The 25623-nt window shown below is 41.4% G+C and overlaps 1 protein-coding gene across 9 annotated transcripts in view; it reads right to left on the bottom strand.

Moving 5' to 3' along the window:
- rhbdf1a (rhomboid 5 homolog 1a (Drosophila)) overlaps nucleotides 1-25623 on the bottom strand; it is a 383683-nt gene that overhangs the window by 20529 nt on the left and 337531 nt on the right. For 7 of the 9 annotated variants that reach the window (XM_072268572.1, XM_072268568.1, XM_072268577.1 and 4 more), the window contains 8 exons: nucleotides 25038-25198; nucleotides 21159-21410; nucleotides 19873-19984; nucleotides 19218-19292; nucleotides 17781-17942; nucleotides 15968-16071; nucleotides 11960-12023; nucleotides 5772-5866 (listed from right to left, as the gene is read on the bottom strand). In XM_072268572.1, coding sequence (XP_072124673.1) covers nucleotides 5772-5866; nucleotides 11960-12023; nucleotides 15968-16071; nucleotides 17781-17942; nucleotides 19218-19292; nucleotides 19873-19984; nucleotides 21159-21410; nucleotides 25038-25198 — 1025 coding nt within the window. Of the gene's footprint in view, nucleotides 1-5771; nucleotides 5867-11959; nucleotides 12024-15967; nucleotides 16072-17780; nucleotides 17943-19213; nucleotides 19293-19872; nucleotides 19985-21158; nucleotides 21411-25037; nucleotides 25199-25623 lie in introns of all 9 variants that reach the window. The other 2 variants (XM_072268574.1, XM_072268575.1) reach the window with 2 other exon arrangements.

Here is a 25623-nt window from a genome sequence, read left to right as displayed (position 1 = left end):
CAGCGATACTCGAAGGCGGTTCCTTATGTCCAGTCTATTCCGCAATTTAGTTTTCGTTGCATTCATTGTAGAGATATGTTGGAAATGGAAGCAACATTTTCAGTGCTTTCGTGGCTATCTCAGGATATTTAGCCTTGACTTTGATCCAGAATGCCAGCAGAGATGTTATGTCAAACATGCTTTTCAGCCCGCCGTCATTTGCAAGCTCGAGGAGTTGATCTCCTTCCCGTGCTGACATGGATGACACCTGCGTAATGACCTCGCGTGTGTTCAAGCTCAACAGTGGTGTGACAGGGAACGAGGAAAGGTGCAGCTGACTCCTATCGCCAAATCATATCGTTTCCTCACGGCCCGGTAGCAAATGCTTTGCGGCCCGGTACCAGTCCGCGGCCCGGTGGTTGGGGACCGCTGCTGTAAGCAATAGGGAAAGGCTAAGGGTAGCAACATGAAAGATCCATACACTTTATCAGAAAGGAAAGTTGGACAACACATTAAATGAAATGAAAAGGTTAAAGTTGATATCTCAGGCCTGTCAGAAATTAGATGGACCGACAGTGGCAAATTCACTAAGAATAGTTCTGTGATAATGTATTCTGGAGGTCAACAGTATATGGAGTTGGAATTATTTTAAACAAACAAGTATCAAAATGTCTTATGGGATTTTGGGTGATATACGACCAGCTGCTTTTAGTTAAATTAAGGGGTAACTCTTTTAACATTAGCATAATCCAAGCCTATGCGCCAACAAATGATGTAGCTGAAGAGTATATCAACAAGTTTTATGAAAGTCTCCACAGTGCTTATGAGCAATGTAAATCTCAGCATATAAAACTAGTCATGGGAGATTTTAACTCCAAAGTTGGACAGGAAAGGGTTGATAACATCATAGGACCTTTTGGATTAGGGGAGAAAAATGAAAATGGAGAAAGGTTTACTGATTGGTGTGTCAGAAACAACCAAGTGATCACCAATACTTGGTATAAAAACCATCCACGTAGATTGTGTACTTGGACTAGCCCTGGAGCGAGAACAAGAAATCATATAGGTTTCATTACCATCAATGAACGCTTTAGAAATAATATCACAAATTCTAAAGCCCACCCAGGAGCAGACTGTGGATCAGATCACCATCCAGTAATAGCTACCATCAAAACAAAATTAAAGAAACTGCAACGTGGAAAAAAGAGAAAAAAGTATATGTTGGGAGAACTTAAAAATGATAGCATACTTAAGCAACAATTCAAAACAGCTGTAGAAGAACACCTCAACGAAAATGAAACAACACCTATTTGGGACAGATTTAAATATGCTATACCGCAATCAGCAGAGGAGATAATCCCAGTACAAGAAATCTAACACACCAACAAGGGGTGGATAACCCAAGAAATCCTAGATCTGATGGAACAAAGAAGGTTAGTGAAGAATAATGAAGTGCAAGACAGACAGACAGACCAGACAATTGTGCAATACTGTATTGCAAAGGAAGAATGGCTGAATCAAAAATGCAGTGAAGTAGAAGGCCGTATTAACAACAGCAAAGAAATGCACAGAAAAATTAAGGAAATTACTGGAATTAAGAAAACCTCCTCTACAGGATGCACAAGATCAGCAGACAGATCCAATATGTGAGAGGTGGATTCAGAATATAGAGAGCAGCTGTTTGAGGATAATAGAGGGGAGCCCGCAGATATAAAACACCCTAATTCTGGCCCACCTATTACCAAAGAAGAAATAACTAAAGCAATGAAAAGCATGAAACATGGTAAAGCCACTGGACCTGATGAAATTTCAGTAGAAATGATACAAGCCTTAGAAGATCTGGGCATAGATATTCTTTTTGAACTGTTTAATGGCATATATGAGTCTGATGTATTGCCTGATGATCTCTTGAAATCAGTATTTATAACTCTGCCAAAAATTCCTGGGACTATCAACTGCGAAAATTATAGAACAGCCAGTCTTATGAGTCACGTAATAAAGATTTTGTTGAGAATTGTTCTGAGTCGAATTAAAAACAATTTAAGACCAGAGACTTCTAAACTGCAATAAGGGTTTTATTGAGGATAGAGGAACTAGGAATGCAATTTTCATATTACGAATGGTTTCAGAAAGGGCAATTGAATATCAAAATGATGTCTTTTTTGTTTTATTGATTTCACTAAAGCATTCGACAAAGTGCAACATGAAAATTATTTCAAATTCTCGCTAAACTAAACATAGACAGAAGGGACCAACAATTGCTTCAAAATTTATATTGGAACCAAACGGCGGCGGTACAAATTGATGATAATATAAGCAGTTAGACTAAAATTCAAAGAGGAGTTAGACAGGGATGCGTTGCCTCACCATAATTATTTCATATCTACAGTGGAATGATTCTCAGAGAAATAGAAGACCTAGATGGGATAAAAATTGGAGGTGTTAACATCAACAATATAAGATATGCAGATGATACCACCCTAATAGCAAGTACTACAGAAGAACTACAAATCCTCGTAGACAAAGTAGTACAAACAAGTGCAGATTTTGGTCTAACCGTCAACTGTAAAAAAACCAAATGTATGGTAATATCAAAACAGCAGGATACTCCCAACTGCCAATTGTACATCGGTAACCAAGAGATTGAACAAAAGACCAGTTTTAATTACCTTGGTAGCTTTATATCACAAGATGCTAGAAGTAAAGTAGAAATAAAAAGAACTGCCATTGCCAAAACCAACTTCCAAAAAATGAAACCCATTTTTGCCAACAACAAGGCTTCAGCTACTAAAATGTTACACCTGGTCAATTTTGTTGTATGCTTCCAAAATACGGACTTTAACATCAGAACTCCAAAGAAACTTAGAAGCAATAGAAATATGGTTTCTTAGAAAAATGCTGAAAATATCATATAGAGATAGGGTAACTAATGAGACAGTACTCCAACATGCCCATACAAAAAGATCTTTAATGAGAACATTAAATGAGAGGAAACTTAAATTCCTGGCCCATGTCATCAGAAAGAGAGAAATAGAATGCCTTACATTACAAGGCCGTATGCCTGGAAAACGCAGCAAAGGAAGGCATAGAAGAATATATGTGGATACTGTGAAAGAACTGACAGATTCAAGTGCGCGAGATATCATTGACGCTGCAAGGGGTCGTTCGATGTGGAGAGCCATGATTGCCCAAGCGTGTAACATGCAAGGCACATGAAGAAGAAGTAGTTGATCATTCAGAACTGCTTCGTTCACTGTGGTTTCAAGCATTCAGGCTTAGAAATGCAAGAAATGGCCGGAAGTGAAAATTAAATGATTTCATTGCTTCAACAAGTTAGGACCTACAAAGAAGTTGAAGGTACCAACAATCATCTTATTTACGGTGAAGATAAACATTTGGAGGATGCAATCATCGAAAGCATTGTTTGTAGGCATTCCACTACTTGCACTAGTTGTCTGCGCTAATTTTGCTTATTTAGTCAAAAAGAATATGTCAGCATACACTGAATGAATTCCTCCATCAATGACTCTTAGGAACAAACACGCAGTTTTATAGTACCACACATCAAATTTGCTGGTGAACGCAGCAGGCCTTATAGTACTGTAGTAGTGTTGGTAGTGTTTTAATTTATTCTGTATTTCATTTAAATACATAATTTGTTTCTCAGTTAAACAGTAGTTTGTCTTTTTATGCCTTTTTAACTATTTCCATGAAACTTCAGCTAATAGGGGCAGCCACTTAATTGGGCCAAAATGTACTATTCCTGATGTGTCCCAATTAACCGGAATCCACTGTATTTTCTTTATCCAAACTGTGTTCTGCCACTGCTATGTTACTTGTAATTAAGTACATTCGTAGATGTCCTTCAGGCACAAGACAATATGGTGGGTACACCTGCAGCATTCAAGCCATACCTCCCATGGAGATGCAAATACTTGAATGAGGAAAGTAGAATCAGAAAGAATATTTCAAGTCATTGGTTGGAATCGATTGGCACTGATGTGAAACTAGAGATTGAAAATCAGTAGCTTGTTGATGCATTGCTCATCAGGTTTCATTTTCCACCAGCTCTGGCTTTTGCTGAAAGTTTTACTCATCCTGAATGCAGCGACATTAAGCCTAGAACAGACGGTGAGGCCCAGATTGCGGACTGGGCCTCTCCTGTAAGGTGACTTGCCCGTGGCTGTGAACTGCTGAGGTGCATTCCAAGCATTATGTTACAGATTCCGAAAGGCCCGTTTTCCCAATATACTGAAGAATCTGTAGGCAAGCTGAGAATTTTATGCAGCTGGTTGCACAGCAGGTCATTAATGAATCAGAATCCAACCTAAATTACATTTTCACTTTCAGACTGATAAGCTGCCAATGAAAAACTAGACACCGAACAGGGGCCCAGGACATTAGAAATCAGCAACCTTCAGCCCATTCAGTCTGTTGCTCTTATCACCCATCATTTCAAACCATTTAAATTGCATTTGACAGAGAAACAAGGCTATTGATCACAGCTGGAATTTTCTGTTGAAGGAACCTGAACAACGTATTGAGGGTGAGAGCTTCGTACTGCCACTCCTCTCTAGTTTGGAGCTCCCTGAATGCTCTCACTGTCAATTTAAAGTTAGGCTCCCTTCCTCCGGATTACCTCACAGAGGAAATAATTTCCATTTCGCAAACCGGACTCCTTTAAATACAGGTGCATTAGACCCTCCACTTTCCAAATTTCCATGCAACCAGTCCTCATTAATTTTTTTTTTTTAGCCCCAGTACCATTGCAATGAACCTGGGCTACAGCCACTTTAGGTTCAATATCATCCTGCCGAAGTTGTGATGTCCAGGTATATCATACCCAGGTGCTACCTGACCACAACTTTATACAATTGTACAGCACGGTCTCTATTCCATTGTATTCGAGCCACCTTGAAATAAAGCAAGCATTTTATGAGACTTGGAGACATACATTATCATGAACAATTGAAGGCAGTGTAATACAGATTAAATCCAATGTTTATAAGAAACACAAGGAACGTTTCCCACATCTGACTCAAAATTTTTAATAGATTCAGTGTCATTATTTCATGGAACAGAGAAGCACCCTTGGCAAACACTCCTACGTTTCACTGCTACAGAAGATGGGCACTGAGCATTGGATGTATTCCAAAGTGAACAATACCATTAAAATAAATAGGGGCACTGTGGGATGCAGACAGTCCCTCCCTTTCAGTGACATGACTCAGACCAAGGCTTGAAGCAGCACATCTTTGTGACACAAGGTCAAGAAATCTTCTCAGTGAGAAAATAAATATTGATCTTTTCAGGAATTATTTGAAGGTTACTTCCATACATTTGCCATATGCTTTTCTATCATTTAAAGGACCTGAGAAAAGGAGGAGAAATTAAGAATATGGGAAAGTATAATCGCTTGGAAATTCAATTTTATGTTCGATCAAACTTCTTATACAATTCTATTAAAAAACACAAAACCACAGCAATGAAGTGAGGGTTCCCTTCACAATCCCGTTCCACCTTCCTGTGGCTGTTATCCCAGCTGTTTGATATGCCGAGGACAAGGTTGTGTGCCAGCTCTCCAAAACTACACTCTGTTCCAACTTTTCTACTCTACTGAGGTGGCTAACTATTCTTTTTAACCTTTCCCACTAAATCAGGGGTTGAATCATCTCACCAATGAACTGCTAATATTATTCTCAACCAGACATTTACTGAGTCTTTGTTTCAATAAGCAAAATGCAGATTATATTGACTTTCTACATCGGGGTTTCTGTTGAGTTCACACTCACCTTCCCTTGGTGCCAATACAGCAGGGCCGGCCTGTGATCACACAGTCCAAGTGTGGAAGGTTTGTGTGGTTTCCAGCAGTACTTTTAGTGCAAATCTGAAAAACACAATAATGGAAGAAACCTTCCTTTTAGTAGTTTAACCATGCATGATCTTAAAGTTCGAAGGTTTATTTTTTTAATCAAAGTATGCAGAATACAATTCTGAAATCTGTCTTCTCCAGATAGCCACAGAATACAGAAAAGCACTAAAGTAGTTGAAAGAAGGACATCAATCCCCCCCCCGCACAAAAACTCAAACCCCAAACACTCCAACCCTTCTCTCACACAAAAACTAACAAATCACCCAAATGCCCAGCCCGCCAATCCACAACGAGAAATAGAGGGTGAGAACACGAAAAAAAACATCACTGAAAGAGGCTAATATGAACTATAGTTAGTTTGAACCGCAGTCCAATCCATAAATCCAACCCAAGGGTCCCCCATCTAAGAGTGCCACTCCTCAGGACTATAAACATTGCTTGGATCACTTCAATAAATCATAAAATCCACTGGCCACCACATACCCATCATCAAAAACCTTATTTAAAGATGATGCTAAGATAATGGGAGTAGTCAACAATTGCTTGAAAGAAAACATCTCCTTTGCAGAGGTCACTTCAGAATTAAAATTAAAACCTGACCAGGCCATAGTCAATCCAAACCCAAGGCCAATTCAAGCTAAACCTAATGTTAATCATAGGAGCAGATAGCATGGAACAAGTCCTTCAGCCAGATCTTGTGCCAATCACTCACTTACATCAGACTTGCATTATACCTACTTAATATTCTCTCCGCATTCTTCACTATGTCCTCCTAAACTCTGCCACTCACTTGCAAGCTAGAGGCAATTTACAACAGTCAATTAACCTGCCAAGCTACGTCTTTGCGATCTGGGAGAACACTGGAACACAGGGGGAATACACATACAAGGACATGCAAACTCCATGTAGAAAACAAGCAGCTTCGGGACAGATCCCAGATCTCTTTCACCGGAATTCTGCGGCTTAAGTTGCTGGTAGGCAGTCAGAATATACTACTTTGTGCATTTATAGGTATGCTCAATACTTTAGAAAGACTGAACAACATTCAAAAAGAATACAATGAATATCAGGGGTGAACCATTTGGCCCTTAGCACTGTTCCTTCATTCTGTAAGATGACAGTTACCCTTTTACATTAATGCTACTTTCCTGCACTAGGACATACCCCTTCCTACAAAAACCTGGTTTAAATGCACCCAGTGAGTGAACCTCCAGAGTCCTCTTTAGTAGATATTTCCAGAAAAGTTTTCCTGAGGGGGGGAAAAAGAATTTTCTCCCTGCTCTGAATATCTAACCTTTTCTTTTAAGATTGTGACTGGTTCTAGCTACTCCAGTGAGGGGAAACATCACTACTTCAATCAACTTTCAGTCTCTGCTAAATTCTTCATTCCATTGCGATAACCTGTCATTCTCTTAAACTCAAGAAAACAGACCTTGTCTGCTTACTCTCTCCTCACCCAACAAGACTGAAGGTAAACATGGATATTTTCCAAAGCTTGTGGTTTAAAAGTAAACATTGCTAGCTATAAAGAAAAATTCTCTCTTGTAGGGTTTGTTTACATTTTGAAGCAATTGACAATCCTGCATGTACCCTACTTCCTTCAAATCATGACGACAAAGTTGGCTTTACACATCTGATCTCTCCGTGATAACATAATCTCTGGTCTCTGCCTGTAAAGTGAACACAGTACTTGCTGGTGATTGCTAAGATCCTGTTGGAAGTTGTTAATGTGGAATGCCGCAAGTTCGATTCTGCACAGCATAGGTCATAGTGAGGTGTCACCCAATTACAGCCCTCCGGGAGAGAGGAATCGGAGTTATTGTGCTCCACTGGAGGTGGTGTGGAGCGGTGACCAAGCTGGAGTCAGTGCTGCCCTCAAGTGTTTGCTCGGCAGAAGACAAGCTGCGTTCTGTTCAACTGCAGACTTCTGCAACCTTCATAGACTCAGGGCCTTGGACTATTTTTTTGTGTGTGACTATTATACTGATATCATATATGTGCTATATGTACCTTATGCTGTGTGTGACAGTTCACACTGTGTTTATCCCCTTGGCCCCACAGTAATGATGTTTTGTTTGGCTGCATTCATGTGTGGTTGAATGACAATTAAACTTGAATTTGAAAATAAAATTGGAAGTAGTCAGGCAACATTGATACAAGTCTCCTGCACAGGGGGCCAGGTTCAATCAGGACTTCAGTTGCATTCCATCTAGAGTCTGTACATTTTTCCTTCACCAGATCCCCCTAGTGATCCAGTTTTCAGTTCAAGCTCAAAGCGTGAATAAATGTATTTTCTGCGTACTGTAACTCAACCACAGAGACTCAGGTGACCTCGGTTCGGGAATGAACTCACCATAGGTTGAACAATTTCTCCATTACTAATAGAAAAACCAGCAGATTACTGGAAGTGCAACATTCTAGTTTGAAAGATTGAGAAAACATTGGGGCAATGACATGACCTTGGCTAATCCTGCTGTAGTCTTAATGTTATCATACACAATTCTAGCATGCTCTTCCTGTTCTTGTATTTAGTAAATTTAACTTAATAACTGGTAATATCTTTAACAGTTCTTTGTCTTGTGTACTAAATGTAAAGAGAAGCTGCCAGAGTGAGGACATCCAGTTACGTTGGGCAAGGACAAATGGATCTTTCAAGTACTGACAGGCTGCACAATAGAGTACTGACTGTCTAACAAAGAACACACCAATGGAAAATGTGGTCTTGACATTAGAGACTTGGATTTGGGTCATGAATTTTGTACAATGGGAGTAAAGGAGAAGTCTGGAGGAGATATTATTGCTTAGAAATTAGATAGCACAGCTCTGGCCCTCCAGCACTGTGAGACTGCAAATCAATTTAACTCCAAGTAAATGCTGTTTGCAACCATTTCCGCATCAAATCTGAATTTCATGCTGTGAGTCACCCTTGTGACCTGATGTGATTCTCATGCAAGGATCCCAGTAATGATCTCATACCCTGCTCAACATTTATTTAGCAAAATATCTGAGCAGCTGGCATCACAGCTGCTCAGATGTTGACCACTGCCCATTCTTGGGGCAGCAGATTGTTTAAATGAAGCAGCACAAACCCGCCCCCTCCCACCAACACAAAAATAACCTCCAACATCTACTCCCCAGGTCTCCAACCTGCCTTCTGAACAACACATTTAACCTCCTGATAATCACTGCATTTAATTTTCTCCCTATGTCTTCAGCTTAACTTTTCCTCTTAAACCCAACATACCATTGTGGAGGCTGCTGTGTTCCATCTAGCATGTCCTAACCAATACTCTGCTGGGATACACTAGCCACCATCATACTAACCTCTTCCCTAAATGCTAGGATGCTCCCCATTGCACATCGGTTTGACCCATGCCCTAACCCGTTTCCTGTCAATACTGCAGACGAGGGCCCAAAGACAGCAGTCCACCACACTGCTCTTGCATGCTCATTTAGTCTGCCCTTAGATAAGAACAAGAACAAAGAGTTGATGTTTCAGGCTGAGACCTTTATCAGGATCTTCCATTCATGAGCACTAAGGAAAGGTCTTGGCCTGAAATGTTGACCGTTTATTCCTTTCCATACATGGTGTCAGCACTTCTGAGGTCCTGCAGCATTTTGGGTGTGTTACTGCAGATTTTCAGCCTCTGCAGAATCTCATGTTTAGATTAGAGAAGCTGGTTTGATCACTTCTGGCACTGACAACTACAAGAACACTGCTGGAACTAATGAGAAATCTTTAAGCTAAAATCCTTGTATAGTCCCCCCACATTGGGGCAAAACAACATGCCAATGAGCACGTGTATCCAAGCTCTCAGACCCAATTCCAATTTTGACAGATCTTTGATATCATGGTTCAAGTCCTATCTAAGTTTGCAGTGCCGCATCATAGCTAGCCTTCGCCCCAAATAAGGGTCTAACCTCAGCAACATCTTACTATCATTAACTTAATCGCAAGTGGAATTGAGTACAAGAGAAAACCATCTTGTTCCACTTTTGTATCCCCGGTGAGACCATAGTGTTCAAATTTGGTCTCCCTACTGAAAGTTGCATATACTTGTATAAAGGGATTGCAGCAAAGAAACAAAGAAAACTACAGCACATTACAGGCCCTTTGGCCCACAATGTTGTGCCGACCATGTAACCTACTCTAGAAACTGCCTAGAATTGGCGGGAGGAGAAGATGGCAGCGCGCCTGCGCGTGCGCAGTCCTCCGGTGAAAAATGATATCGTATCTGTTAAATAGGGGCCGTGAACAATTCTGATTTGATGGAGAATGGATGTGAAAGCACAGAGGAACATCTGGAGAAAAGCCTGCTGTCATTACTGCGTGGTCGGGAATCTTTCGGAGGGTGGGCCTCAAAATCCCCAGCCTTGCCTGCTTTTGGCGACCGAGAAGGAGGTCGAATCGTTCGGACAGAGATGGCGCTCAGTACTCGGTGTCGGAGAGCTGATCAGAGCTCGAAGTTTTCGGATGACTCAGAGTCGGACTGTGCTCGGCATGGCAGGGAGAGTTTTTCTTCCTTCTCCCATCTGCGTGAGATGTGGGACGTTTGAGAGACTTTGAACTTTACTGTGCTCATGGACTTCTTCATCAAGTTATGGTATTGTTGCACTGTTTGTAACTATATGTTATAATTATGTGGTTTTGTCAGTTTTTTTAGTCTTGGCCTGTCCTGTGTTTTGTGATATCACACCGGAGGAAATATTGTATCATTTCTTAATGCATGCATTACTAAATGACAATAAAAGAGGACTATGTGTCTTCATAATCTAAAAAATTTCCTTACCACGTAAGGCCTCTATTTTTCTAAGCCCCATGTACCTATCTAAGAGTCTCTTAAAAGACCCTATTGTATCCACCTCTACCACCTTCGCTGGCAGTGCATTCCACTCACCCATCGTTCTGTGTGAAAAACTTACTTCTGACATCCCCCTTCTACCTACTTCAAAGCACCTTAACATTATACCCCCTCGTGTAAGCCATTTCAGTCATGGGAAAAAGCCTTTGACTATCCACACGATCAATGCCTCTCATCTTATACACCTCTATCAGGTCACATCTCATCCTCCCTCCGTCGCTCCAAGGAGAAAAGGCCAAGCTCACTCAACCTATTCTCATAACTCATGTGCTCCAATCCAGGCAATATCTTTGTAAATTTCCTCTGCACTCTATAGCATCCACATCTTTCCTGTAATGAGGTGATTAGAATTGAACACAGTACTCCAAGTGGGGTCTAAGACTCAATAGATTAATTCTTGTGGACAGTGGGTTTGCTGTACGAGATTAAATCCGAGTTTAGACAGATAAGGTGAACTCATTTTACGCAAAAAATTCTTAAATAGTTTTAAGGATTACACGTGGAGTTACGCACACAAAATGATGGAGGAACTCAGGAGGTCAGACAGCATCTATGGGAAAAAGATGAATAAACATTCCACATTTCAGGCCAAGATCCTTCTTCATGACTAAATTAAAAGGCAAGAGGAAAGGATGGAGGTGAGCTAGAAGTTGATAGGTGTAGCCAAGTGTGTGGGAAGGGTAAAGAGCTGGAGAAGAAGGGATTTGATAGGAGAAAGGGCAGGAGGAGGGGACACAGGAGGAAGTGATAGGCAGGTGAGAAGAGTCAAAAGGCCAGAGTGGGGAATAGAAGAGGGGAGAGAGTGGAAAAATATTCCCTTCCCCTCCCGTGGAGTTGTTGTTTTCTACAGTTGGATTATTTACTCACAAAATAAGGGGCTGGCCAATCAAAACAGAGTTGCAAATAAACTACTTCCCCCAGAGGCTGATGAATACTTGGAGGAGGGCTGTGATAGTTCAGCTGCCAGTATATTCAAGACGTCAAGAGAAATTAAGTGCATGAAAGTATATGTGGATAGTGCAGTGAAATGACGTGAAGGAAAAAGATCAGTCACAGTTGTACTGACTGACAGAACAAGCATGAAGGGCTGAATAGCCCACTCCTGTTGCTATTCTTTATCTTAACATTTGACAAACATCAAATCCCATGCATCCCAGTATTAACAAGAATCACAATGAAGAGGAAAGGGAGCACATCGAGAAGCTAACCGTCACAATTATGGGAAAATAGTGATCCAAAGCCTTACCGGCCATTTGGTGATGTCATCAGGCCAAACGTGAGGAGGAACAGAGCCAGGTTCAATACAAACCCTGAAGAAAGAATAGAAGAGGGAAGCAAGAGTGTTAAAGCCCATAGCAACACAACTATGCTACACTTGGGAGTAGCATGCATAAGGGATATGGTCATTTCATCAGATATGGCATCAAGAACAACTGACATGTCAAAAAATGCTTCAATCCCATCTCAGAGAAAAGAATGGCCCTTACTACAACTAAATAATTTTGGAACTACACTATATGCAGTTTTTCTTTCGAATACTGGTGTGCCCCAGCACCTGAGGACAATTTAAACAAGGAATTTATTTTTTTAAATTAAAGGGAAGTGCTCCAATCCCCTGCTGCCATTATCGGATGAGAACTGCAGAGTTGGTGCAGTCGGTTCAGAAAAATATTTTGAACGAATTATTTTCAAAGAATGTGATTAAGATTACAGAACCTAGCATTCTTAATACAAATTGCAATTCAGTCCAAAGAAATCAGCATAGTTTTTGAAAGGCAGACCACAACTGTACAATTTTGACCACTATACTGCTTAGTGTAGGTTTGCATTGAAATTTCCCAAGGGTTCTGCTGTTCCTGAGGGTAGAAGCCTAGGGAATGCCAGTGGACACATTGGGACACAGCTATATTGGGTGTCTCCTGAACTTTAGGCTTGTCTTGTCAAGGTCTAAACAATCTCCTGCCATTTAGACATGAAGAAGAGCAGAGAAGCAGGTCAGGGCCAGGGATTCAGAGAGCCAGGAGGTTACATCTTCCTGCGTTGGTATTTAGTACATCTGTGAAGGAGCATACTTGGAGTTGTTTTGTGTGAATCAAGCTTTAGTCAGGTCATAGTGTGGTGTGCTGGAAACTGGGGAAAACAACCACACCCTCAAAGACATTCAGCCTCTTTCAATGCAGACAGAGGAATTTACAGCCTTGGGTAAATACCGTTGTTATAAGACTTCTGAATGGACATCTTGCATGTTAAATATGAACTCTTGAACTATCTACCTCGTCATGACCCTTGCACCTTACTGCCTATCTGTGCATTCTCTGTAACTATAACACTATATTCTGCATTCTGTTATTGCTTTTCCAATACATTACCTCAAAGCACTTGCACTCAGTGGCCAAGTCATTAGGCACACTTGCTCACGCATGTAAATATCGCATCAGCTAATCATGTGGCAGCAACTCAATGCATAAAAGAATGCAGAAATGGTCAAGAGGTTCTGTTATTGCTCAAACCAAACATCAGAATGAGGAAGAAATGTGATCTAGGTGATTTTGACCATGGAATGATTGTTGGTTCATTTGGGGTGATTGAACATCTAAGAAACTGCTGATCTCCTGGGATTTTCGTGCACAACAGTCTCTGGAGTTTAAGGAGAATGATGCAAAAAAAAACAAAGAAACATCCAGTCAGCAGCACTAGTGTGGTTGAAACTGCATTGTTAATGAGAGCAGTCAAAAGAGAATGGCCAGACTGGTTCAAGCTGACAGGAGGCGATAATAACTCAAATAACTGCACATTACAACAGTGGTGTGCAGAAGAGCTTCTCTGAATGCACAACAAGTTGAACCTTGAAGTGGATGGGCTACAGCAGCAGAAGATCCCACCAGGTTCCACTCCTGTCAGCTAAGAAGAGGAAACTGAGACGACAGTGGGCATAGGCTTATCAAACCCCAACAGCTGAAGACTGGAAAAGCATCTCCTGGTCTGCCGAATCTCGATTTCTGTTGTAACATGCAGATGGTAGGGTCAGAAGTTAGTGTAAGCAACATGAATCCATGCATCCATCTGTCAATGGTTCGGGCTGGTAGTGTAATGATGTAGGGAATGTTTTCTAGGCACACATTAGGTCCCTTAATACCAACTGACCATTATTTAAGTGCCTCAGCATTCCGTGCCATAAAGAACTCAAGATGTTCTGGGAGAAAAGGAGAGTCCTACCCAGTAGTAGAAAGGTGTACCTAATAAAATGGCCACTGAGTACATGCCTTGAATTAATCTGTGTGGATGTATTGCAAGGGATCTCAGAACATGCCAGAAGAATACTAATATAAATCAGCTAACTATTACATCTGCTTTTGTGGTAGGTGAATGCTGGGGTGTTTACTCTTTGGTTATTCAAAAGGGAGCGTGTGTTACTGACAGGAACATCCCTCTGGGGGCTTCAACTGATGGAATACTATCAATTTCAAACAGCAGCTGTGGGTCATCAACACAGTACTGTGGGTCTGGAATCACATACTAGGTAGGGGCATAAGATTTAACTTTGGAAATGTACAATGGTGAACCAGATAAATTTTCAAACAGGAACAGCAAAGTGCTGGAGGTACTCAGCAGGTCAGGCAGCATCTGTGCACAGAGGGAAACAGGGTTAAAGTTTGGGTTTAATGACCTTTCATTAGAACATGTTGAGTATTTCAAATTTCTTCAGTCTTCATTTCAGATTTTCAACACCTCCAATTTTACTTTTGTATTTTTACAATAATCAGCAGTTTCCTAGCCATGATTAATTGCATCCTTTTTATTCCAGACATATTAAACTAATGGAATTTATGTTCATATCCTGTTGTGGTGTGATTTCAACTGGAAGCATTTGCCCAGGACTCTAAATTATTAGCCCAATAACAAACATTATGTTACTGCTCTCTCTGCCATTTCTTGTGCATTGTTCAGGTGGGAAACAGACGTGTACTTACAGTATAGTTATACAAGTACACACTAAAGCTTCACACAACACACATCAAAGTTGCTGGTGAATGCAGCAGGCCAGGCAGCATCTCTAGAAAGAGGCACAGTCAACGTTTCGGGCTTCACAGAAAGGTCTCTCCCTTTCAACTCAGTGTTGGTATGTATCAGCATATATCAGGGTTAGGCAACCTTAAGCACAAATGATTTTCTAGCATGCGTAATTCACTAATTTGAGGCAAAGCATAACTGGATGTATTTAAATGGATAATTCCCATATTTCAAGTTTCTTATGGCATTTATCTGGCCCACCGTCCACTCATTAATACATGATCCAGCCCACAGAGGCAAAAAGGTTGCCAACCCCTGGCATATATAATCAGAAAATAAAATGCAGAGCCACCTGTGAATAAAAACCTCTAAAACTGCAAATTCCAAGCACTACGTTTCTACATTTATTCTTTCTGGACCGACACCCTCTGCTGATGATATTCTATCCAACTGACAGCCTGGAACGCAAATGTTGGTGGGTTAGGACACCAGGAGCGTTGGATCACAACTCCACCCAAGGTTTACAGGTCAATAAGGTCTAGTAGTTGAACCTAGATATGGAACTGGAACATTACCACTAATTACCTTTAACTTCCTGACCAGATACAGTGAGAACAACTACATTGTCCTGCCTTAACCGAACAGGATCGATTCAGTTTCCACCCAGCGGCCACCCATTTTAATTCAACTTCCCATTATGACATGACCATCCATGGCCTCCTCTACTGTCACGATGAGGCCACACATTATACCCCATCTAGGTAGCTTCCAACCTGATGACATGAACCTCGATTTCTTGAACTTCCAGGAATGCCCTCCTTTCTCTATTCTCCATCCCCTTTTCCCTCTCTCACCTCATCTCCTTGCCTGCCCATTGCCTCCCTCTGATGCTTTCATCCATGGCTTTCTGTCCTCTGTTAGATTCCCCCTTCTTCAGCCCTACATCTCTTTCGCCAACTTCCCAGCTCTTTACGTCACCTCTCCCCTCTCCCAGTTTCACCTATCACCTTGGGTTTATTCCTTCCCTCCCCCCAACTTGTAACTCTGACTCAACTTCTTTTTCTCCAGTCCGGCCCGAAACATCAACTCTTTTCCATAGATGCTGCCAGGATCGACTCAGTGACATTCTGTACTGCATAACCTTGCTCCACATTCCTTTATTATTCAGAAAGCCTTTAACTTCTGCACTGATGCTATGTCTACACAAGTATTTTCTCAGCAGTTAGCAAAACAACAAAGTTACCTTGGATCTTGATGGCACACTGAACCTTGACGGCGGGGAGTTCCATCGCTCAGTGTCGGAGTGCTACTGTGATGTGGCCACTTCACCCATACAGCAAGCGTAGTCTGGAAGAAACAATATCGTCCATGAGATAGTTCCAGTGAGCTGTACAGAGTTGTAAAATCAGCCAGCTCTATCATAGGTACTAGGCACCATAGTATCTAAGGCATCTTCAAGCAGCGGTGCCTCAAAAAGGCGGTACCCATCATTAAGGACCCCTGCCACGCAGGGCATGCCCTCTTTTCACCGTCACCATCAGGAAGGAGGTACAGAAGACTGAAGACACACAAACACACGGCTCAGGGACAGTTTCTTTCCCTCTGCCATCTGATTTCTGAATGGATATTGGAACCATGAACACTACGTCAGTACTTTTTTTATTTCTGCTTTTGCACTTCTTATCACTGAACTGTTCACACAACACTTGAACTCACTTTCAAAGACTCTTCATCTCACGTTCATGATATTTATTGTTTATTTTTTTACTTTTTTTCCCTCTCTTTTTGTATTTGCACGGTTTTTTTTTTGCACACTGGGGTTGCCCGTCCTACTAGGTGTGGTCTTTCAATGATTCTATTGTGTTTCTTCTTTTTTCTATGATTGCCCACAAGAAAATAAATCTCGGGGTTGTATATGGTGACATGCGTATATTCCGATAATAAGCTTACTTTGCACTTTGAGACCTCCTTAAAACGAATATGTGACGCTATCCATACTTTTGTGGAGTATCAAGCTTATATCTGATGTCGAACCAGTTTCTACTGACTAAGTCTCAGTGGTGGAGCAGGAGCTTCTTTTTTGGGGGGGCGGGGGAGAAATCTTCAGCTTTTGCTTCCTTTCACTTTCTCTTCAATTCCATGGGCCGTTAGACCCAGTGTGTAACCCAATGGCAAGAGGCAAGACAGTCCAGAGCAACTCAAACCAGAGGTCTAATCCTTTGGCATAGTTTGCAAATGATTGTTCAAGCAAACAATTAGCAGACATCAACTTTAAAAATCACACACATTCATTTAAGATGGGCAGTTTCTTCCACCATTAAATCATAAAATAGGAAGTTCGACATCTTGCTCTATTGTTCATGAGATCCATTACACTAGATACATAACCTCAACAAGCTTTAATATGCAGAACAATAAGGGAAACTTTCAAATACGCAGCTTGTCTTACACACCCCACCTGCGCTAGACACAACAACAATCATGGATACATCCTCTATGAATCGGGGAAAGTAATTGCACACATACTTCGGTCCTTATTAAGGAAATTGCATTGCAACACCAACACTGTTCACTAGCCCACTACTCATTAACAAATACAAAATGAAGATTATTATATTCACACATATAACACTTTCTCGAAAAATATTCTTCTGGAACTTTAACAGTGAGCCAATCTTAATCTCATGATGCATCAATTTGAATGAGTTGAAAGAAACAGATGACAATTTTAAATTATTGCACATGTACAAATTGTAATGGCAAACTCAGATCATCATCTCAGCCTTCCCACCTCTCTCAGCTTCAGAATTTTTAACATTGCACACATCACTGGACTTTGACATTTTAATACTGCGTCGATCACTAGTTGCTCGGAATCCTTGTTGGGTTGGGGCTGCCAGAGTAGATTTTTTCAAATCTCACTGCCATGTTGCAGAATATATGCTGCCTTTTCCAGAAGGAATGCAAATACCATATCAAAGAGTAAAGCAGCAGCAACATCACTCCTTACCCTTGTACTTTTGAACATTTTTTTCCCCTGGAAAACATTCACCTACCGAGCATTCTTTCTCTGAGGTTTGAACGCACCCTGACTTGTCGTTCCGCACACAGCAAGCAGATTTGTATTCCTCCTGTTTCATCTGGGTGATTAAATCGTGCACTTGTGAATCCTGCCTCATGCAAGGAGAGAACTTTGCTCCAAGGTGGATTAAAGCCTCCTGAAACAGGGAGTAACATGACACAAACTATATGCATCAGCATATATCAGGGTTAGGCAACCTTAAGCACAAATGATTTTCTAGCATGCGTAATTCACTAATTTGAGGCAAAACATAACTGGATGTATTTAAATGGATAATTCCCATATTTCAAGTTTCTTATGGCATTTATCTGGCCCACCGTCCACTCATTAATACATGATCCAGCCCACAGAGGCAAAAAGGTTGCCAACCCCTGGCATATATAATCAGAAAATAAAATGCAGAGCCACCTGTGAATAAAAACCTCTAAAACTGCAAATTCCAAGCACTACGTTTCTACATTTATTCTTTCTGGACCGACACCCTCTGCTGATGATATTCTATCCAACTGACAGCCTGGAACGCAAATGTTGGTGGGTTAGGACACCAGGAGCGTTGGATCACAACTCCACCCAAGGTTTACAGGTCAATAAGGTCTAGTAGTTGAACCTAAGTATGGAACTGGAACATTACCACTAATTACCTTTAACTTCCTGACCAGATACAGTGAGAACAACTGCATTGTCCTGCCTTAACCGAACATGACACAAACTTTATACTTTTTATACTTATACTTTATTGTCGCCAAACAATTTGTTTCTAGAACGTACAATTATCACAGCGATATTTGATTCTGCACTTCCCACTCCCTGAATTACAAATATTAAATATTAAAAATAGTAAAAATTAGTAAATATTAAAAATTTAAATTATAAATCATAAGTAGATGCAGGAAGATTGTTCCCGATGTTGGGGAAGTCCAGAACGAGGGGCCACAGTTTGAGGATAGAGGGGAAGCCTTTTAGGACCGAGATTAGGAAAAACTTCTTCACACAGAGAGCGGTGAATCTGTGGAATTCTCTGCCACAGGAAACAGTTGAGGCCAGTTCATTGGCTATATTTAAGAGGGAGTTAGATATGGCCCTTGTGGCTACGGGGGTCAGGGGGTATGGAGGGAAGGCTGGGGCGGGGTTCTGAGTTGGATGATCAGCCACGATCATAATAAATGGCGGTGCAGGCTCGAAGGGCCGAATGGTCTACTCCTGCACCTATTTTCTATGTTTCTATAGTGGCATTTAACAGGCTTTTATGCAGACACATGAATATCTGTGGAATGGAGGGCTATGGATCATGTATAGGCAGAAAATATTTAACTTAACTTGGCATTTTGATCAGCAGAGACATTATGCTACACTGTTCCATATTCTACGCAAGTTAAATAAAAAGCTTTGAGTAGAATTCAAACTCACTTACAGAGTTTGGTCCAATCCAGAAATTTTCTTGCTGTACAAATTTAACATTTTCATAGACACCTTTATTTCTTAAAATCTGAAGGAAAAGAAAGATAAATTCCACAAATAAAACAAACTTTGAAGCAAATCCTTATTTAATGCAGAATAAAAAATGGAATCATGAGTTACTGACAACATGGACTCAAACTCGTCAGAGGCAGCTCTGCTCCAGGGGGAGCTGGGGTTAGCACAGGGTCTGTCACCCTTTCACCACTGAGGAGGATCCACAAGTTAATAAGAGGAAGATGTGTGGATGCCACAGTACCAGAGGATATCAAAAACATGAAGAAAACTTCCAAAATACTTTCCTTTAGAGCCTTGGATTGAACGCAAGTCCAGGGTGAAGGCTGCAGCAGGAAGTGGTCTGATTGGGCATGGATTGTTATCACAATTTACACCATCCATTTTGAATTATGAAGGCAAATGGAATCAGGTGCCTTTCTAGATTTGCACACCATGCCTATATTATACCAGATGAGCCAGTGTTATACCAGGAAGGAAGGGAAATTACTAGGGTGAGGGATGGAGTTGGGGGCTCTCTCATTTAGTTCTGTCGTATTACGTTTCTGAGTAAGACAGCGAATCGGAAAGGGTTTTGTTATTGAGCAACTACTTACTGAATCTACAGTTTCATGTTGAGAAAATCCTATTGGAGCAATTCCATAGATACATACAGCTAGGATAGTGATCAGTATATGCACAAACGTAATCCAGTACGTGAAAAACGGCCTAAAAGATAAAGGAAGCAAATGTTAATGGATAAACACATTCGCCTGAAGCAGCTATCTAAACATTTAACACTATTTAGCTTCTCATCAAATTAATTTAAGACAAGGATGCATGCAAATATGGGAAGGATTTGAGAATGTGAGCTTAATGGCAGGAATTCATTACAATTGTCTGTTTGTGTTTCCCATGTGACAAGCAAAATGGAAATACCAACTGGAAGGGATCAAGTGATTGAAACCTGGGAAGGCTGCCCTAAGGGAGGGAAGGAAGAGGGTCAGGCATTGCGCCTGTAGACTTAAAACTCTTCTGTACTGCTCTGAGCTATTTTGACAAACTTTTTGCCGAACAACAAAGTACAACTGAGTGGAAGCTACTGAAAATTCTAAACCAGTTGGTTTGGGCATTATGTAACTGAGCAAAACAGTTTTCCAGCCTTGATCAGATAAATTGTTTGGGTGAAGTCAGTTGCTGGAACTGGTCTCAGCACTCTGAGTTTAGGGAAGGAATTTTTGTTGGGTTCCTGGTCTGACTTAACAGCCATGAAAGAATGCCACATGGCCCAACAGATAAGGATGATAGCACGGGCTGGAATGTCAGATTAATCTGCTAGCAGTCACTGCCCAGATTCTCACATCTTGGAGTAATGGGCTGGGGGAGCCCAGTGCTCAGCCATCCTGAAGCAGTTACTGTCTTCAGGGGTAGAAATATGACAAAAGATCGCTGCCTGACAAAGGAGTTGGGGGGGGGGGGGGGGTAGAAAAATACCAGTCTCCAACACACCCTTGTGTACATTGACTGTTAACACAAACTATGCATTTCACTGTAAGATTCGATGTATATGTGATAAACAAATCAGAATCAGTATTTTGCCAAATCCATTCGTTCATATACAGTATTATCAGAAAGACAGCAAGCAATGAAGATGGGAGAATAGTTTAGGAAATCTAGAAAATGGTGGCAAAAAATTGAAGTATTAATATTTGTGGAAACTTGTGCACTAGAGAAAAAACAAGCATCCAAGACTTCTCCTTTCATAAATATATATAGACAAAAACAGTTCTCCAATGAGGTGACATGACACTATATATGAACTCTTAGAATAAGGAAGACCTATCACAAAAGCCACTATAAACATACGAAAATTACCCTTTAGTAATTTACTGATTGTCCTTACCGGTGATCGTCCATATTATCTATTTGTTTCTTCACATGGCTGTCTATTCGCTTGCGATATGTTCGATTTGTTAGCTTTCCCACCATTCCTAGTCCATAGGGTCTCTTCTCCTTGGCAAGCAGTTTCTTGACTGGTATTGCAATGCGTTGACCTCTCCTCTGGCCGCTCACGCTGACCACCTCCTGCCTTAAACGCACCTTGGGGTGAGGAGGTGCGCCTTCTTTTTGCTTCCGCCAGCCTCGCTCCAATGGGCTGAAGAGAACAGTTAATCAATGACTACTTTGTCCGGGTTATCAGAAACACCATTACCAAGTGAATATAAAATCCTATCGGGTTCTGAGAGTGTGGCCATTGACAGAATGTCTCCTCTGTTGGGAAAAGTTAGAATTAAGTTTGGATTGGACCAAAACTTTAGGTCAGAATGAGGAGCTTCGGAGAATTAATGGTACCTAATGACAACTCCTTCACTTGCATCTTCAGAAACAGCTCTATTTCCATCTTTAATATCTCTATTTTTTCCTTTTCAGAGTTCCTTAGAAGACTTAAGAGCTTCGCTCACCTTCGGGGGTCCAAGGTTTTGTGGCTCTGGAGATGGGGGGGTGGGGGGGGGGGTGGCAATCGGAGGTTGGTGTCCTGGCAGCAGATCAGTGTGTCATGGGAGTTGGAAGATCTAAGGCCGTGTGCCCGGAGACCAGAGGTCTTTGGGCACAGAGCTCAGAAAAAGCGACGTGACAGACTTTTAACATCATAAACCAGTGAGTTGTTTGTTATGGCTCCCCTCTTGCTGTGAAACGAAGACGCCTCTTTCTCCCTTATTAGGGAGAGAGAGAGCCTGGGGTACGTCCAATACCGGGTGAACGAGTAGTGTTTGGAGTACTGCAAGTCTGTGTCTTTGCTGTTGCTTGCTGCACGCTTGACTGCTTGGTGGTGGGTGCTGATGCTTTTTTTTTGCTGGTGGGGACGGGGGGATCATTGCTTGCTGCTGCATATGTGTGGGAGAGAGGGGAGCTGGTGGGGGTACTTTGGGATTCTAACATTTAACTGTCATTCATTCTTTGGGGGCACTCCTCTTTTTCGTGGATGGTTGCAAAGAAAAAGCATTTCAGGATGTAAAATGTATATATTTCTCTGACATTAAATGTACCTTTAAACTTTCACACTTGAAGAATAAGGGGTCAGCTACTTAAAACAGGTGAAGAGAATCTCTCCTCCCCTCCCCCACCAACACACACGCACACACACACACACAGGGCTGACAATCTCTGGAACGCACTCTCCTGCTCCAAGGACTGTAGAAACACAGTAGAAATCTACAGCTCACTACAGGCCTTTCGGCCCACAATGCTGTACCAACCATGTAACCTACACTGGAAACTGCCTACAACTTCCCTACCGCATAGCCCTCTATTTTTCTACGCTCCACATACCCTATATAAAAGACCCTATAGTACCTGCCTCTACCACCCTACCTGGCAGTGCATCCCACACACCCACCACCATCCATGAAGAAGACACTTTGAAATATTTCTAAAACTGAGATTCTCGATGCAGCATAGAATCATAGAGCACCACGGCACAGAAAGAGATTCTTTGGCCCGACCAGACCACACTGAACTGTTATTCTGCCTAGTCCCATTGACCTGTACCCGGACCTTAGCCCTCCATACCCATTTCATCCATGTACATCTAAACATCTCTTAAATATTCCTATCAAACCTGCATCCACCACTCCCACCTGTAGCTTGTTCCACACTTGCACCATCTTCTGAGTGAAGGAGTTCCCCCTAAATATTTCACCTTTCATCTATGATCTTTAGTTCTAGTTTCACCCAACCTCAGTGGAAAATGCCTACTTAGATTAACCTACCTATAACCCTCAGAATTTTGTACACCTCTTTCAAATCTCCCCTCATTCTCCTATGCACTAGGGTATAAAGTCCTAACTTATTCAAGCTTTCCTTATAAATCAGGTCCACAAGTCCTGGCAAAATCCTTATAAATTGATATCTCTAGGTACTCTGATTTCCTCCCATGTCCCAAAGACACACAGGATGGTCGGTTTTGTTGTCGCTGTAAATTACCCCTAATTTGTAGGAGTATAGGATTGGTGTAAACAGATGATTATGATTAGTGTAGACACAGCAGGCCAAAGAGTCTGCTTCTGTGCTGGGTCCCTCCATCTCTCATTGTCTACGTCTCTTCATGCGTGGGGATACAACGGAAGAGCAAGAGCTGTATTTCAAATGGTAGAATGGAGATAAATGGAACTGGGGTGTTTGTATTTAATTACAACATAGTGAAGAAGGGAAGGTGTATGATATAAATAGCTTATTATTCCAAATTTTTAAAATATAATATTAATTGGCCAAAAAATTAACAAGACATCTGACTGATATCTTCACCGTGTGGAACTCTGGTGAATAGCATTGATCATGGTGTTGGAAAGTTAACAGGTTGAGACTTAAGCTGGCTACTCCTGCAGGAATTGTCACCATGGATAGGCTGACTCATTGCTTTTACCATGTCATTACAAGCCAGACTCATGCTTAGAGGAGACTGCTTGCCATCAACAGCTCTTTTACGACAATATGTAAGGCAAACGATTAGTGTTCAACAAAAACAGTCAAAGACTGTCTGTAAGAAGTTTGTACATTCTCCCTGTGAATGCATGGGTTTCCTCCGGCTGCTCCTGTTTCCTCCCACAGTCCAAAGATGTACCAGTTGGTAGGTTAACTGGTCATTGTAAATTGTCCCATGATTAGCTAGCATTAATTTGATGGGTTGCTGGGTGGCGAGGCTCAAAGGGCCGTAAGTGCCTATTCCACGCTGTATCTCGATAAATAAGAGATAAGGAGGGCTATCGCTTGTTTCCAGCAATCACAGACCCAATTGCACAAATTATAGATTATATTTATCTCTGGGGAATTTCGGTCAGTCAAGGATTGTTGAGTGGCATGGCTTGCTGACTTGGGTGGAAGGAAAGTTGAGTGGGTCCAAGGCAAGTGGTGCTTCAAATGATTCAATGGATTTCACACTTATTGGGGTACCTTGGCCTAAACGTTGAGGAAGCATGGGAAAGATTATCTGAGGAACTAACAAACCATCCAATTATATGAACATAAGAAAATAGGGGCATGTCAGTTACTGGGCCCACTCAAGCCTGCCTCAGTGCTCCCTGATCTTTCTACAAGTCTTCTTCCTCTTAAGTACCCCAACGAGCTAGGCTAGGCTCTGTGAGGAGAATTCCAGAGACTCATTTCTGTTTGTGGAAAACGGTTCCTTTACAACTCATTTTAAATTATCGCCACCACTCATCACATCCACCAATTCTGCAACCACATTTCCCTTGACAGAGATTCTCCCACTGGTGGAGCATATCAACATCTGCCCTGTCATGCCCTACTAAGACGTTGCATGCTTTAATAACATCTCCTCTCACTTGTCTAAACTTCAAATATGGGTCTAAACCCTTTAACTACTTTTGATTGATATGATTTTAGTTAAATAGGATGGGGGGGTAGGAGAAGAATGGAGTTCAATCCTTTTAACTTTTTCTTCCCACAAAAGTTTCTTTTCATAGAATGGAAGGAGTAATCCTTCTGCCAATATAAAAACTGCAGAGGTAATGCTACAAAATATGAAAATGTGCACTCGGACTATACACTTCTGTTAGTAGTTAGAACTTCCCCACCCAAATAATGTTTTAATATAAAACTATTTAAAGTCATGATGGAACAAAAGAAAAATGGAATAAAATGCCATTTGAGAATTGGTATTTTATCATTTTCACTCTGGCTAATCTCACCAGCGACTCACTAGTTGGGATTATTCCTTTCTCCCACTACCATGAGGCAGGCAGAAAGAAAACCGGCAACTTACAGCATGAGGTGACTCTTCTCAAGTTCACTTTTGTCCAAGGCGCTGCCGGTTAAATCGGTCTGATCCAGAGAATTGCCCTCAGTCTCCTTCGCAGTGATAGCTTCCGCAGGCTCAAATACCTCATCGGGGTAAGTGGACAGCTCTTCATGTAGGACTCCTTCCTGGCCAAAAGGAAATAACAAATTTAACCAAAAAATCTCAACAACTGCAAGGTGATGATATTCTGTTAGTCATTCCATCATAGCAGTCACATTAATACCTCTAAACCACTTATTTTGATCAAACATTTAGTTATCTACCCTAATATCTCAATGCAGTAAAACATTCAAAATGTTAAAGCCATAAATGAAGATACTCCCTATATAACTTGTAATACGTCATAGCGATAGTTCTCTACATGACTCCCTTGTCCACCCGTCACCTCCTTCTTGGCACTTAATCCTACAAACGGGATAATTGTTACAGCTGTCCCTACAACTCCTTCCACTGCACTATTCAGGGCCCCAAACCGTCCATTTGGTATTGTCTACTGTAATCCAGTGCTCCTGGTGCGGCCTCCACGACATCAGTGAGACGTGACATAGAT

The sequence above is a fragment of the Mobula birostris genome, chromosome 9, assembly GCF_030028105.1.
Source record: "Mobula birostris isolate sMobBir1 chromosome 9, sMobBir1.hap1, whole genome shotgun sequence".
Taxonomy (NCBI): domain Eukaryota; kingdom Metazoa; phylum Chordata; class Chondrichthyes; order Myliobatiformes; family Myliobatidae; genus Mobula; species Mobula birostris.
Note: the sequence above shows the minus strand (reverse complement) of the source record. Positions and strands in the feature narration are given on the sequence as shown.